This window comes from Oncorhynchus mykiss, chromosome 21 (genome assembly GCF_057628025.1).
Source record: "Oncorhynchus mykiss isolate SJ-2025 chromosome 21, ASM5762802v1, whole genome shotgun sequence".
NCBI classification, from domain to species: domain Eukaryota; kingdom Metazoa; phylum Chordata; class Actinopteri; order Salmoniformes; family Salmonidae; genus Oncorhynchus; species Oncorhynchus mykiss.
The window spans coordinates 13,872,907-13,889,628 of NC_143042.1; the positions used below are offsets into that span (position 1 = coordinate 13,872,907).

Sequence of the window (16,722 nt, forward strand, 5' to 3'; positions counted from 1 at the left end):
TTTGCGGTCACTATTTAATGAAGCTGCCAGTTGAGGACTTGTGAGGCATCTGTTTCTCAAACTAGACACTCTAATGTACTTGTCCTCTTGCGCAGTTGTGCACCAGGGCCTCCCACTCCTCTTTCTATTCTGGTTAGAAACAGTTTGCGCTGTTCTGTGAAGGGAGTAGTACACAGCTTTGTACGAGATCTTCAGTTTCTTGGCAATTTCTCGCATGGAATAGCCTTCATTTCTCAGAGCAAGAATAGACTGACGAGTTTCAGAAGAAAGTTATTTATTTCTGGCCATTTTGAGCCTGTAATCGAACCCACAAATGCTGATGCTCCAGATACTCAACTAGTCTAAAGAAGGCCAGTTTTATTGCTTCTTTAAGCAGAACAACAGTTTTCAGCTGTGCTAACATAATTGCAAAAGGGTTTTCTAATGATCAATTAGCCTTTTAAAATGATCAACTTGGATTAGCTAACACAATGTGCCATTGGAACACAGGAGTGATGGTTGCTGATAATGGGCCTCTGTACAGCTATGTAGATATTCCATAAAAAAATATTCTGTTTCTAGCTACAATAGTCATTTACAACATTAACAATGTCTACACTGTATTTATGATCAATTTGATGTTATTTTAATTTGCAAAAAAATAGCTTTTCTTTCAAAAACAAGGACATTTGTAAGTGACCTCAAACTTTTGACCGGTAGTGTATATATATGGAGAGTTTGGTCACTTGGCTAAATACACTTCTGCATGGGCTATGTTGACAATATGCTACTGATGGCCTATCCAAAATCCCAGCTAATTGGAGTGGAATGCAAGCCAATTGAGAATTATTAACTGATCTGTTTTATGTAGTACCAATTAATTAATTAACTACCCTGGCCTATGCAGCGATGATTATACCAGGGGTTGGCCTTTTAATTCCTAGATGAATTTTTAATAGCCTACCAAAGTCCTGCTTCCGTTTCCAAAGGACTCTTAAAGGGATACTTTGGAATTTTGGCAAATAGTTCCCCAGAGTCAGACGAACTCGTGGATACCATTTTTAGGTCTCTGTGTCCATTATGAAGGCAGTAAGAGTTATTTTCGCGAGCCAATGCTAACTAGCGTTAGCGCAATGTCTGGGAGTCTATACGGATCTGCTAGCATGCAGATGCCCATAGACTTCCAGTAATTGCGCCAATGCTAGTTAGCAAGCTCCGCTAGCGCTTGTTATCAACTTCCTTCAAACTGCACATAGAGACATAAACATGGTACCCACGAGTTCATCTGACTCAGGGGAAGTCGATTAAGGGTATTGCCAAAATCCCAAAATATCTTATTGTAGGCCTAATATTATAGGCAAAATCTCAATAATATTATAACTTCTCCTCTTGTCATTAGGCCTATATAAAAGTGTAGCTGGTGACAGTGCTGCTTAGGATATGGGGTTTGATTATAGCATATTCTCTCTCTGCAATAGGCTACACGCTTCCAAATATTGTGACATTTGAGCTAAATCAGTAACAAACAGTGTCTGTGTACATGTTGCCCTCGTGTGGTCAGTGCTGGCGATGAGCATTATACAGTAGGACAGTGAAGTCATGGCGCTGCATTGGTATTCAGGAATGATGTGGGGCTCTGACCCTCAATTCCCCCCCCCCCCCCCCCCCCCCCTTTAGCTCAGTGATCTCCTGCTCTAATTCTTTGATAGGCCCTCAACCGCCTCCTCTCTGCTGCTTTCTGCTTCACCTCAATGAGCCCAGCATGGCTACTCTGCATGGAGCCCACCAGAGCAGACCTGCATACTGTCTAATATATTTCATTCTCTGTTTTGCTGAAAGCTCTAGTTCTCCTGGATTATATCCTGCACTTCTGTTTCCATCTTCCCCATGAGTCTTCATCCCTGCACATCTATTACACAGTAGACAATGGGACATGTCAGTGTTATCCTAGGTCATGCATGCAGCAGCTCATGATTAGTGATAGTTTAACTATCCTTTAACAGTATAAGAGTTTTCCCATGATACATACCTAGGTGTATGTCTGTTTATACAACCAGATACACACAAACACACACCCGCTCACACAATGCCCTTTTATGCCCTTTATCGCCTCGTAACACTCACTTCTGTTATCATGAAGTACTCTGAGAGACTAGTGAAGGATCATATCACCTCCACCCTACCTGATACCCTAGACCCACCCACACTTTGCTTACTGCCCCAATAGGTCCACAGACGAAGCAATCGCCATCACACTGCACACTGCCCTATCCCATCTGGACAAGAGGAATACCTATGTAAGAATGCTGTTCATTGACTACAGCTCAGCATTTAACACCATAGTACCCTCCAAACTCATCATTACGCTCGAGAATCTGGGTCTCGACACAGCCTTGTGCAACTGGGTCCTTGACTTTCTGACACCCCCAGGTGGTGAGGGTAGGAAACAACATCTCCACCCCGCTGATCCTCAACACTGGGGCCCCACAAGGGTGGGTTCTCAGCCCTCTTCTGTACTCCTTGTTCAACCATGACTGTGTGACTGCGTCAATCATGACTGTGTCAATCATCAAGTTTGCAGACGACACTACAGTGGTAGGCTTGATTACCAACAATGACGAGACGCACCCAGCTAGGTGAGGGCCCTCGGAGTATGGTTTCAGGAAAATAACCTCTCACTCAACGTCAACAAAACAAAGCAGATGATCGTGGACTTCAGGAAACAGCAGAGGGAGCACCCCCCTATCCACATCGATGGGACAGTAGTGGAGAAGGTGGAAAGTTTTAAGTTCCTTGGCGTACACATCACAGACAAACTGAAATGGTCCACCCACGCAGAGAGCGTGGTGAAGAAGGCACAACAGCGCCTCTTCAACCTCAGGAGGCTGAAGAAATTTGGCTTGTCACCTAAATTTGGCTTGTCACCTATCACCGCCTGGCATGGAAACTACTCCGCCCACAACTGCAAGGCTCTCCAGAGGGTAGTGCGGTCTGCACAACGCATCACCGGGGGCAAACTACCTGCCTTCCAGGACACCTACAGCACCCGATGTCACAGGAAGGCCAAAAAGATCATCAAGGACAACATCCACCCGAGCCACTGCCTGTTCACCTCGCTATCATCCAGAAGGCGAGGTCAGTACAGGTGCATCAAAGCAGGGACCGAGAGACTGAAAAACAGCTTCTATCTCAAGGCCATCAGACTGTTAAACAGCCATCACTAACATAGAGTGGCTGCTGCCAACATACAGACTCAAATCTCTGGCCACTTTAATAAATTTATTTAATAAGGTACCACTATTCACTTTAAATAACGGCACTTTAATAATGTCTACACATCCTACATTACTCATCTCATATCGTGTTTATACTGTATTCTATACCATCTACTGTATCTAGCCTAGGCCATCGCTCATCCATATATTTATATGTACATATTCTTATTCATCCCTTTACATTTGTGTGTATAAGGTAGTTGTTGTGAATTTGTTAGATTACTTGTTATATATTACTACACTGTTGGCACTAGAAGCACAAGCATTTCGCTACACTCAAATTAACATCTGCTAACCATGTGTATGTGACCAATAAAATTTGATTTCATTTGACACACACACACACACACACACACACACACACACCTGAACATGCTCACACAAACACATTAACATTGATGTAAGGACATCAGTATTTCAGTAATGTAAAGACGGTTTAGTGTAATTTCAAAGGAATTTCCACTTAAACCATCCCTTGCTGTTGGAAGTATTATTCATGATCTCAAGTTCAAACTTGCCAAACGGTTTAGTAAGAGTAAAGAGTGCTGCCAGACAGACCCAGATATGACAGTTTACCTCTATGCCATAAGTTCTTCATGCAATTCCAGACAAAACATATTCATTTATTGAAAATAAATAAACATTATATTTGAAATTAAATGCAGATTTCAAATCTTGTTTCAAATGTTTTTAATTCAATTACAATGACCTTGGACACCAGTGGTTTCCATTGATGGGCCACTCCTCCTGGGACATGACTGAAGACTGGGTTTTGGCTTGAAAACATAGAATTTGTTTATTTGCTGCGTTACATAGAAATTAGTAAAGCTTTATCTAGGTAGATTACATCCATTGATAGTAAATAAGTCACATCACAGCTCAAAGATTTTTGGGAAGTGGACCGAGGTGCAGTACTCAACACGATAACCACTATAACCGCCAGAGGGCGCCATTGTCCCATACACATGGGCAGTCTTTTGAATAAAACGCAACCATTTGAAGATGGATATGGATAAATATAATAGTTTACTGTCCTTTACTTATCTATAACATTTTCCGTTAAAATATCTGCCCCAATGAGCAATGAACATGGAAATGTAAATCATGTCTCTTAATTTTTGCCCCTCAGTACACTAGGTGGCGGTACATAAATATTTCGAGCTCTTCTTCTCAATTGATTAACATTTGTTTTGGGTCAAAGTTGATTTGCTCCAGTTTCCTGGTTTCGGCGGCAATGCGTGCTAATCTGGACGTTTTTGTGTCGAAAAGATAGTAAAGTACTAAGATATAATAGCACCACATTTCGCACAGCAATGGTGAGTGTTGACATGGTTGGTTATAATACAATTGCCAGGATCTTTTGAAAAGAAAAACGGATCAGCAGTTGAGTTGGGTGCCTTTTTCCAGCAAGCTAACGTTATCCCATTCATTCATTGCAGTGAATGAGCAGCACATAATCATGTTGCAGATTGAAATCTAATATGCGTTTCATTGCATGGTGATATACGTATGTTCTTCCCTACACATGGGTCTGGACGTTCTATTTTGTTATATTAAATTATTACCCATAACAATAATCCCACCGTCTTCCCGTTGCTGTGTGTGTAGAGTTTACCCCTGAACCCCAAGCCCTTCCTGAACGGCCTGACAGGCAAGCCGGTGATGGTGAAGCTGAAGTGGGGGATGGAGTACAAGGGCTACCTAGTGTCTGTGGACAGCTACATGAACATGCAGGTGAGGAGCACATCTGGACACGTGTGCTTTTAGAAACGCCGGTGTATTTACATACGCTAACGTTGCTTTCAATTGGATTGGATTGCACAAAAACAGTCCGTGGGAAGCCAGAAGTCAAAAACAATTCCATTTCAGTTTACAGTGCTGGTGGGCAGGACGATTAGTCATTATGACGGAATTTGAGACAATATCTAAAGGATTGTATTATTAAACAGACTTTCCAAATGTGGGTCTGTTGTAGACCCACTTTCTTTCTGCTTATCTGTCAAAATAATATCAAATGTCAAAATAAAAGTCCCCCACAAGTTATTTATTTTTTTGTCCACATATGCTGCATGTGCAAGACTTGTATTTTGCACTAACCTGGACAGTGTGTGTGTGTGTGTGGCTGGTGCAGATTAATGCCAATGTAAATTTGTAATGTTTTTGTCATTGGTTTCGACAGTTGGCGAACACAGAAGAGTATGTGGATGGAGCGTTGGCTGGTCACCTTGGAGAAGTACTTGTTAGGTAAATAAGAGCCCTCTTCTGGATTCTCTACAATGTTGCCTTCTGCCCCTTGTCCTTCACTCCTGAGGTGATCAAGATTGACAATGACTGCGTTCATGAAATATCTACCTCTCTTAGAGCAGTGACCTGGGTGTATTCATTAGTGTAGACTGTTTCAACAGAAAGTGTTTTGCGACAAAAACAGGTTTCATATTGAACAAGTTCAGAAAAGTCCCTCAAAGTCCCACTTCGTCTTGTTTGATTTGTAGTAAATAATACCCAGTTCAAGAAAACGATGAGGGAGGGAAGGAAGTATTTGTTGAAATCAAATATTTTCTGCAATAGAATGTAACTCTATATTCTGATTTATTGGTTGAACTGCAAGTCAACCCTTTAATGAATACCAGTAGAAATGTATTCTCCCTGCACTTCTGTATCCAGCATACTTCTAGTGTGACTGATGCAGATGTTTGATTGTGGCTGTTCGGTGTAATTCTCTTTGATCTAAAGTGCGTATTCTCTACCCACAGGTGCAATAATGTTTTATATATTAGAGGAGTGGAGGAAGAAGAGGAGGACGGAGAAATGAAAGAATGATGGCGAGGATGCGACTTACAACTGATGATCTGGATGAGTGTTTAAATCGTAGCTTTTTTTTCATTTTCACTATGTGGAAAATTGACCCTTGGGGGAGCAAGTTAGTTTTATATGTGGGAAACTTTAAAGAAAACAGTTTATTTTTTCTTTTTTTCTCTCTCTTCTTCTACTGTTTATGATCAGTATGTATTATCACTGTAGAAAAAAAAATAAAAGGATGTTTATTGTACCCATTCCTAAACCTGCTGTCTGGTGGTATTATTACAGGTTTGTGAGGGAGGTGATTGATGTGGTGTCTCAACCTTATTATCAAACACTACACATTGAACAGAGCCTGTCAATCAATGTACAGTATTCCTCATTTTCCAAGCCCCACCCAGGATTTGGCTCTTGCACTTTGAACACCTGTTGAGCACATATGTACTTTCCCCCAAACCACTAGAAAGTGACAGCGAGGCGACATAGAAATAGAGGTGACTTACAAAAGTAATTCAACATTTTAAAGTTTAATTTCGACTATTTCAAAATGTCCAACAAACTTTTGGTAAAGAACGCGAAACAGGTGGTTTTAATTTGCCACAACGGTGAGAAGTTCCTGACGAAGGATGGGATGCAAAAGCTGTGTGTGATTGAGAACAGTAGTTTGGTTATCGGGAGGTAAGTCGAAACATTGTATCATTAATGTCCGATATAGGGCTGCAGATTGCAACATTTTTTTAATATTCAGTGGTTTGGCTACTAGTTATTGTTTGTTACAATTTGGTTAGAACGAGTTGACAAACGACTGTCAAACGTCGCAGACTACAAATTGCCCTAACGTGCTCTGAAAGTAAAATTAAATTTAGGCCTAAACCAGATGTTATTCCACCGCAAACTATTGATTAAAAGAGCTGTGTATTGTTCGTGCAGCGACGGCCTGATAAAGGATATTGGACCAGCGAGCACCATTGATTTCCAATATGCAGGGGTCTCGTTTGATAAAGTCATCGATGCAACTGGCATGTGTGTCATTCCAGGCAAGTATCAGTGCAATACACCACCCTGGACAATAGGGGGCGGTAGATCTAGGTGTGCACACCGGTGTAAACATGGTTTGCGCTATCTGGGATCCTTAATCCTAACCATAACCTTTTCCTAATCCTAAATTTAACCCATGCCATTTTAAATGGCAACTTCAATGGGGTAGGGATGTCCCAAGGATACTGGATAGCAAGAGCCATGTAAACATGCAACTTTGGCCACGTTTATTTGCCAAACGTTGTCGAACTGTGCAAATAGAATTGCCATGAATAGGGCCGACATTATTCTGTATTCTACAAGTCAGTGCACATTAGGTTGGTGGCACATTAATTGGGGAGCACGGGCTCGTGGTAATGGCTGGAGCGGAATCAGTGGAATGGTATCAAATACATCAAACACATGGTTTCCGTGTGTTTGATGTCATTCCATTTGCTCTGTTCTGGCCATTATTATGAACCATTCTCCCCTCAGCAGCCTCCTGTGTGTCAGATAGCCATGTTTGGTCTACATAACATATTTTTTATTTGAATGTTCCAAAACGTTAGGTCCTGCCGAACGCACCCCCGTTCTATTGATACAAATATTTGAATCATTGGTTTAGTGTTCTATCATGTAGAGAATTAGGTTTTACAGAAATGCAGTTGTGCTCTTTGATTATTGCGTTTCAGGACTGGTTGATGCACACACCCACCCCGTATGGGCTGGAGACAGGGTGCATGAATTTGCCATGAAGGTAAATATGACTTCCATGGGTCCTGTCCCCTCTGCCTCAACAGCTTGTAATATGACTCATCTTTCAGAGTAAAGCTTTATATGGCGTTTAAACAAGCAGCCCAATTCTGATCTTTTTTTCCACAAATTGGTCTTTTTACCAATCGCATCAGATCGTTTCACACAAGATCTTTTTCAGAGCTGATCTGATTTTTCAAAAGTCCAATTTGTGAAAAAATATCAGAATTGGGCTACCTGTCAAAACGCAGCCTAGGTAATGTTGTGTGTGCTTACAGTTGGCTGGTGCCACCTACATGGATGTGCACCGTGCCGGAGGAGGGATCCACTTCACAGTGGAGCACACCCGGGCTGCTCTTGCCTCCACCCTGCTGGCCTCTCTGATAGGCAGGCTGGGTCGGATGCAGCGGGCAGGCACTACCCTGGTGGAGTGTAAGAGTGGCTACGGCCTGGAGCTGCAGACAGAGCTGAAGATGCTGGAGGTCATCGAGACGGCCAGACGTACCCTGCCAATCAATATATCGTCTACCTACTGTGGCGCACACGCCGTCCCTAAGTACTGAACACACACTCTACACAAGTGGTACTAGGACCACCGGGGGTAGTTGGCCTATCCACAGGGGGTAGTTGGCCTATCCACAGGGGGTAGTTGGCCTATCCACAGGGGGTAGTTGGTCTATCCACAGGGGGTAGTTGGCCTATCCACAGGGGGTAGTTGGCCTATCCACAGGGGGTAGTTGGCCTATCCACAGGGGGTAGTTGGCCTATCCACAGGGGGTAGTTGGCCTATCCACAGGGGGTAGTTGGTCTATCCACAGGAGGTAGTTGAGAAGACTCATGACACCATAGACAAGCTGGTAAAATGCACACGAGGTGGTACTTCAGAGGTATTCTGGACAGAGCAAAAATTCCCCATCCTGAACAGACACCTCACTTCCACCCCGTCATGACCTGTTGAGGTTATGTATTACATTCACCCACACCCATACAGCTAACCCTACTGACTTTCGTCCTCACTAGGTGTTATTAAATACCCACCCCTTTTGATTCTTTCCCAGGGGTAAGACTGTTGCCGAGGCGACAACAGACATCCTTAAGGTCCAGTTGCCGCGGCTGAGTGAGCGTATGTCAGCGGGGGCCCTGAGGGTGGACAACATAGATGTGTTCTGTGAGCAGGGTGTCTTTGACCTGTCCTCCACACGCTCCATCCTGCAGGCTGGCCTGGACATGGGCCTCAACATCAACTTCCACGGAGACGAGCTGCACCCCATGAACTCTGCACAGGTACGCATCATCAACCTGCACCTCTCTTCTGTCACTGGTGTAACAACAGCTGGTTTACTACCTGTACGTATTATTTAAGTGTCTATGGTACTGTCCATCTCACTTAACCATTCCTGTATTGTGTGTGTGTGTTTCTCTGGTGGTGCTAGCTGGGGGCAGAGCTTGGTGCCTTGGCTATCAGTCACCTGGAGGAGGTGACAGATGAGGGCATCGCTGCCATGGCGACAGCTAAGACCGCCGCCATCCTGCTCCCAACCACCGCTTACATCCTACGGTTGCCCCAGCCACGGGCCCGAGACATGCTGGAGGCTGGGGTCATTGTTGCCCTGGGCAGTGACTTCAACCCTAATGCCTACTGTTGCTCGATGGTGAGTACCAGAGGACGGGGGGTGGAGGAGGAAAGTTAGGGGGGAAAGATGGAGAGAGCTGTGGGGGTAAGTTCAATGAGTTAGTGGGAGAAGGTAAAAAGCCTATTCCTCTATATAGCGATCCCTCTGTCATCATCTCTTTATCCCTCTCTGTCTATCCCAGCCAGTGGTGATGCACCTGGCGTGTGTCAACATGAGGATGTCCATGCCTGAAGCTCTGGCCGCCGCCACCATCAACGCAGCCTACGCCCTGGGCCGCTCTCACACGCACGGCTCCCTGGAGGTCAACAAACACGGCGACCTGCTGGTCCTCAACGCACCACGGTAAAGTTACTGTCAATAAATACTACTATATTTTAAGAGCTGGCTTAATTTACTGGTCAAACACCACAGTGTATGTTCCAGTTGACCGTTAAGTCATCTAGCTGCTGAAGGTTATCTTGTAATTGTGGTGACGACTGTGTATGGCGTTGTCTAAAATGCAGTAGCTGTGTGAATGGAACCGGTTGGTTTGTGTGAGTGAGACTACCTAAGGTTGTGTGTGTGTGTGTGTGTGTGTGTGTGTACTGACAGTGTTGTGTTGGTGTTATCCGGCAGGTGGGAGCATCTCATCTACCAGTTAGGAGGACACCAGGAACTGATCCGCTACGTTGTCATCAGGGGCAACGTCGTCTACAACAACGACAAAACCATGGACTTCTAACTCCAAAATTGGTTTTGAATAATTGTTCTTCCCCCAGACATAGTCTCACACGGCCCTTAGCCCCGTGGCCTAGTGGACAGGGCTGTGTGTCCCTATAAATGGACACAGCTCACAGTCAAGGTTTTGTAAATAGACAGTTAATATTAACCAGATATTCAGTGTCAGTGGGGTATGTGGTAACATTTGAGTATCGGCTTTGAACCATTGTTTCTCCAATCTCCAAATTACTGTAGAGTTGGGTAGGGTTCATATCCAGTAAGTGTTTGTTAAAAATAACGTGATTTAAATGTTTTTCTTACCATAAACAAAAGTCTCCATTCTTGCGCTGTCATTTTTTTGCCGTGTTTTAGGTTGGAGACCTTCTGACCCTTGGTTCCTCTCGTTCTTGTTCTGTTAATCTTTCGCCCTTCAGCTCTACACCCCTCCCCTTCCTGTCTCTCTCTCTCTGAGGTTGTAGAAGAGTTAGTAAAGCTTACACAGGTGAGTGAATCATTAGTGAGGAAGCTCAGCCTGTAGAACATGGTACTCTCTGCCAGCTCAACTGATCAAGCATACCAGTAGTGTTGCAAGGGGACTGTGCTCAGTATGATCCAGTCCTGTGTGTGACACTGGAGCATGGTTGCGCGAGTGCTAAAGAGGTGCTGCCACTCAAAGATGGTATGGGAAAAAAATCTCCAGAAAAAAGTGGACACTTAGTATTTAAATGAAGAGTTGCCTACAGTTAAAAACTAAGTGTCCACTTTTTTCGGGAGATTTTCTTCATAACCACTGCTCTGAAGTTGCAGGCCCCCCCAGGGAGTTAACCACCCCCGCTTATTGCTCCAACCATCTTTGTGTGGCACCCTTGACTCCCAATAGGCAACCATGAGCCAGAGCCAGCAACTAGGTTCAGACCTACAACCCTGTACTAATGGGGCAAGAGCCTTACACCAGAGCCACAGACTCCTTCACACTCCCCTCTGGATGTTTGACATAGAGAATTGTTGAAATGTACATTAAAGCATAAGAGATGAGGTTTGAACCCATAACCTCTAGGTAGGAGGCATAGATTTAAGTACCGAAATGCTTCACATTTCTCCCTCTAGTCTTTCTGTAACGGATAATCAATGAGACTATGTGTTCTATGGAAAAGAATGAACGACGTGGAAGGTGTGTTTCACAAGCCAGATTCCGTCACACTTTTCTTGCACCTCTTTGTATGTTTGACATTAAGAGTTGCAGAAATTCACACGTGTAAGAGTTGAGGTTCAAACCCAAACTCAGGGTTATGTGACGGGTTCTAACCATTGAGCCACAACCTCAGAATCATGAGACAATATTCTGCAGAATGAGGTGGCATTGGTGTGTTTCTCTTGGGGCACTCCTGTAACAGTACTAAATTATAGTTCACTCCTGTAACAGTACTAAATTATAGTTCACTCCTGTAACAGTACTAAATTATAGTTCACTCCTGTAACAGTACTAAATTATAGTTCACTCCTGTAACAGTACTAAATTATAGTTCACTCCTGTAACAGTACTAAATTATAGTTCACTCCTGTAACAGTACTAAATTATAGTTCACTCTTGTAACAGTACTAGATGATGATAGTTCACTCCTGTAACAGTACTAGATGATGATAATAGTTCACTCCTGTAACAGTACGTGATGATGATAATAGTTCACTCCTGAAACAGTACTAGATGATGATAGTTCACACCTGTAACAGTACTAGATGATGAGAGGTCACACCTGTAACAGTACTAGATGATGATAATAGTTCACTCCTGTAACAGTGCTAGATGATGATAATAGTTCACTCCTGTAACAGTACTAGATGATAATAGTTCACTCCTGTAACAGTACTAGATGATAATAGTTCACTCCTGTAACAGTACTAGATGATGATAATAGTTCACTCCTGTAACAGTACTAGATGATGATAGTTCACTCCTGTAACAGTACTAGATGATGATAATAGTTCACTCCTGTAACAGTACTAGATGATGATAGTTCACTCCTGTAACAGTACTAGATGATGATAATAGTTCACTCCTGTAACAGTACTAGATGATGATAGTTCACGCCTGCAACAGTACTAGATGATGATGATAGTTCACTCCTGTAACAGTACTGGATGATGATAGTTCACTCCTGAAACAGTGCTAGATGATGATAATAGTTCACTTCTGTAACAGTACTAGATGATGATGATAGTTCACTCCTGTAACAGTACTAGATGATGATAGTTCACTCCTGTAACAGTACTGGATGATGATAGTTCACTCCTGAAACAGTGCTAGATGATGATAGTTCACTCCTGTAACAGTACTAGATGATGATAATAGTTCACTCCTGTAACAGTACGTGATGATGATAATAGTTCACTCCTGAAACAGTACTAGATGATGATAGTTCACACCTGTAACAGTACTAGATGATGAGAGGTCACAACTGTAACAGTACTAGATGATGATAATAGTTCACTCCTGTAACAGTGCTAGATGATGATAATAGTTCACTCCTGTAACAGTACTAGATGATGAGAGTTCACTCCTGTAACAGTACTAGATGATGATAATAGTTCACTCCTGTAACAGTGCTAGATGATGATAATAGTTCAGTCCTGTAACAGTACTAGATGATGATAATAGTTCACTCCTGTAACAGTACTAGATGATGATAATAGTTCACTCCGGTAACAGTACTAGATGATGATAGTTCACTCCTGTAACAGTACTAGATGATGATAATAGTTCACTCCTGTAACAGTACTAGATGATGATAGTTCACTCCTGTAACAGTACTAGATGATGATAATAGTTCACTCCTGTAACAGTACTAGATGATGATAGTTCACTCTTGTAACAGTACTAGATGATGATAATAGTTCACTCCTGTAACAGTCCTAGATGATAATAGTTCACTCCTGTAACAGTACTAGATGATAATAGTTCACTCCTGTAACAGTACTAGATGATAATAGTTCACTCCTGTAACAGTACTAGATGATGATAGTTCACTCCTGCAACAGTACTGGATGATGATAGTTCACTCCTGTAACAGTACTGGATGATGATAGTTCACTCCTGTAACAGTACTAGATGATGATAGTTCACTCCTGTAACAGTACTAGATGATGATAGTTCACTCCTGCAACAGTACTGGATGATGATAGTTCACTCCTGTAACAGTACTGGATGATGATAGTTCACTCCTGTAACAGTACTAGATGATGATAGTTCACTCCTGTAACAGTACTAGATGATGATAGTTCACTCCTGCAACAGTACTGGATGATGATAGTTCACTCCTGTAACAGTACTAGATGATGATGATAGTTCACTCCTGTAACAGTACTGGATGATGATAGTTCACTCCTGAAACAGTGGAAGATGATGATAATAGTTCACTCCTGTAACAGTGCTAGATGATGATAATAGTTCACTTCTGTAACAGTACTAGATGATAATAGTTCACTCCTGTAACAGTACTAGATGATGATAGTTCACTCCTGCAACAGTACTAGATGATGATGATAGTTCACTCCTGTAACAGTACTGGATGATGATAGTTCACTCCTGTAACAGTACTAGATGATGATAGTTCACTCCTGTAATAGTACGAGATGATGATAATAGTTCACTTCTGTAACAGTACTAGATGATGAGTTCACTCCTGTAACAGAACAAGATAGTAATAGTTCACTCCTGTAACAGTACTAGATGATGATAGTTCACACCTGTAACAGTACTAGATGATGAGAGTTTGCTCCTGTAACAGTACTAGATGATGATAATAGTTCACACCTGTAACAGTACGAGATGATGATAGTTCACACCTGTAACAGTACTAGAGGATGAGAGTTCACTCCTGTAACAGTACTAGATGATAATAGTTCACTCCTGTAACAGTACTAGATGATGATGATAGTTCACTCTTGTAACAGTATTTGATGATGAGAGTTCACTCCTGTAACAGTACTAGATGATAATAGTTCACTCCTGTAACAGTACTAGATGATGATAGTTCACACCTGTAACAGTACTAGATGATGATAGTTCACACCTGTAACAGTACTAGATGATGAGTGTTCACTCCTATAACAGTACTAGATGATGAGAGTTCACTCCTGTAACAGTACTAGATGATAATAGTTCACTCCTGTAACTACTAGATGATGATAATAGTTCACTCCTGTAACAGTCCTAGATGATAGTTCACTCCTGTAACAGTACTAGATGATAATAGTTCACTCCTGTAACAGTACTAGATTATAATAGTTCACTCCTGTACAAGTGCTAGATGATGATAATAGTTCACTTCTGTAACAGTACTAGATGATGATGATAGATCACTCCTGTAACAGTACTAGATGATGATAGTTCACTCCTGTAACAGTAGTATATGATGATGATAGTTCACTCCTGTAACAGTATTAGATGATAATAGTTCACTCCTGTAACAGTGCTAGATGATGATAATAGTTCACTCCTGTAACAGTGCTAGATGATGATAATAGTTCACTTCTGTAACAGTACTAGATGATAATAGTTCACTCCTGTAACAGTACTAGATGATAATAGTTCACTATCGTAACAGTGCTAGATGATGATAATAGTTCACTTCTGTAACAGTACTAGATAATGATGATAGTTCACGCCTGTAACAGTACTAGATGATGAGAGTTCACTCCTGTAACAGTAGTATATGATGATGATAGTTCACTCCTGTAACAGTACTGGATGATGATAGTTCACTCCTGTAACAGTACCAGATGATGAGTTCACTCCTGTAACAGTACTTGATGATGAGTTCACTCCTGTAACAGTACCAGATGATGAGTTCACTCCTGTAATAGTACTAGATTATGATAGTTCACTCCTGTAACAGTACCAGATGATGAGTTCACTCCTGTAACAGTACGAGATGAAGATAATAGTTCACTTCTGTAACAGTACTAGATGATGAGTTCACTCCTGTAACAGAACAAGATGATGAGAGGTCACACCTGTAACAGTACTAGATGACGAGAGGTCACACCTGTAACAGTACTAGATGATGATAGTTCACTCCTGTAACAGTACTAGATGATGAGAGTTCACTCCTGTAACAGTACTAGATGATGATAGTTCACACCTGTAACAGTACTAGATGATGATAATGCACTCCTGTAACAGTACTAGATGAGAGTTCACTCCTGTAACAGTATTTGATGATGAGAGGTCACTCCTGTAACAGTACTAGGTGATGAGTTCACTCCTGTAACAGTACTAGATGATGATGATAATAGTTCACTCCTGTAACAGTACTAGATGATGATAGTTCACACCTGTAACAGTACTAGATGATGAGAGTTCACTCCTGTAACAGTACTAGATGATGATAATAGGTCACTCTTGTAACAGTACTAGATGATGATAGTTCACACCTGAAACAGTACTAGATGATGAGAGTTCACTCCTGAAACAGTACTAGATGATAATAGTTCACTCCTGTAACAGTACTAGATGATGATAATAGGTCACTCTTGTAACAGTACTAGATGATGATAGTTCACACCTGAAAAAGTACTAGATGATGAGAGTTCACTCCTGAAACAGTACTAGATGATAATAGTTCACTCCTGTAACAGTACTAGTTGATAATAGTTCACTCCTGTAACAGTACTAGATGATGATAATATTTCACACCAGTAACAGTACTAGATGATGAGAGTTCACTCCTGTAACAGTACTAGTTGATGATAATAGTTCACTCCTGTAACAGTACTAGATGATGTCACACCTGAAACAGTACTAGATGATGAGTTCACTCCTGTAACAGTCCTAGATGATGAGAGTTCACTCCTGTAACAGTACTAGATGATGAGGTCACACCTGTAACAGTACTAGATGATGAGAGTTCACTCCTGTAACAGTACTAGATGATGATGACAGTTCACTCCTGTAACAGTACTGGATGATGATAGTTCACACCTGTAACAGTACTAGATGATGATAGTTCACTCCTGAAACAGTGCTAGATGATGATAGTTCACTCCTGTAACAGTACTAGATGATGATAATAGTTCACTCCTGTAACAGTACGTGATGATGATAATAGTTCACTCCTGAAACAGTACTAGATGATGATAGTTCACACCTGTAACAGTACTAGATGATGAGAGGTCACAACTGTAACAGTACTAGATGATGATAATAGTTCACTCCTGTAACAGTGCTAGATGATGATAATAGTTCACTCCTGTAACAGTACTAGATGATGAGAGTTCACTCCTGTAACAGTACTAGATGATGATAATAGTTCACTCCTGTAACAGTGCTAGATGATGATAATAGTTCAGTCCTGTAACAGTACTAGATGATGATAATAGTTCACTCCTGTAACAGTACTAGATGATGATAATAGTTCACTCCGGTAACAGTACTAGATGATGATAGTTCACTCCTGTAACAGTACTAGATGATGATAATAGTTCACTCCTGTAACAGTACTAGATGATGATAGTTCACTCCTGTAACAGTACTAGATGATGATAATAGTTCACTCCTGTAACAGTAC

The 16,722-nt window shown here is 41.8% G+C and overlaps 2 protein-coding genes across 3 annotated transcripts; both read left to right on the plus strand.

The window, feature by feature from the left end:
• The first annotated feature begins 4,426 nt into the window (after positions 1 to 4,426).
• ruxf (Small nuclear ribonucleoprotein F) lies at positions 4,427 to 6,315 on the plus strand. Of its 2 annotated transcripts, none has more exons than XM_021576743.3 (4): positions 4,427 to 4,570; positions 4,863 to 4,988; positions 5,434 to 5,498; positions 6,008 to 6,315. In XM_021576743.3, the coding sequence occupies exons 1-4, from the start codon at positions 4,568 to 4,570 to the stop codon at positions 6,072 to 6,074; spliced, it is 261 nt and encodes an 86-aa protein (XP_021432418.1). In that variant the 5' UTR covers positions 4,427 to 4,567; the 3' UTR covers positions 6,075 to 6,315.
• Positions 6,316 to 6,451: 136 nt separating this feature from the next.
• Positions 6,452 to 10,497, plus strand: amdhd1 (amidohydrolase domain containing 1). The gene is made up of 8 exons (XM_021577156.3): positions 6,452 to 6,731; positions 6,984 to 7,090; positions 7,763 to 7,827; positions 8,102 to 8,379; positions 8,882 to 9,107; positions 9,257 to 9,475; positions 9,639 to 9,799; positions 10,073 to 10,497. The coding sequence occupies exons 1-8, from the start codon at positions 6,601 to 6,603 to the stop codon at positions 10,176 to 10,178; spliced, it is 1,293 nt and encodes a 430-aa protein (XP_021432831.3). The 5' UTR covers positions 6,452 to 6,600; the 3' UTR covers positions 10,179 to 10,497.
• Positions 10,498 to 16,722: the final 6,225 nt, after the last annotated feature.

What these genes read in the sequence shown, in the direction of transcription:
- amdhd1 (XM_021577156.3), top strand. Translation starts at nt 6,601, where the DNA reads ATGTCCAACAAACTTTTGGTAAAGAACGCGAAACAGGTGGTTTTAATT. An exon ending in GGCGCACACGCCGTCCCTAA is followed by an intron (nt 8,380 to 8,881) that starts GTACTGAACACA and finishes ATTCTTTCCCAG; the next exon opens with GGGTAAGACTGTTGCCGAGG. An exon ending in ACCCCATGAACTCTGCACAG is followed by an intron (nt 9,108 to 9,256) that starts GTACGCATCATC and finishes TGGTGGTGCTAG; the next exon opens with CTGGGGGCAGAGCTTGGTGC.
- ruxf (XM_021576743.3), top strand. An exon ending in ACAGCTACATGAACATGCAG is followed by an intron (nt 4,989 to 5,433) that starts GTGAGGAGCACA and finishes TGGTTTCGACAG; the next exon opens with TTGGCGAACACAGAAGAGTA. An exon ending in CTTGGAGAAGTACTTGTTAG is followed by an intron (nt 5,499 to 6,007) that starts GTAAATAAGAGC and finishes CTCTACCCACAG; the next exon opens with GTGCAATAATGTTTTATATA.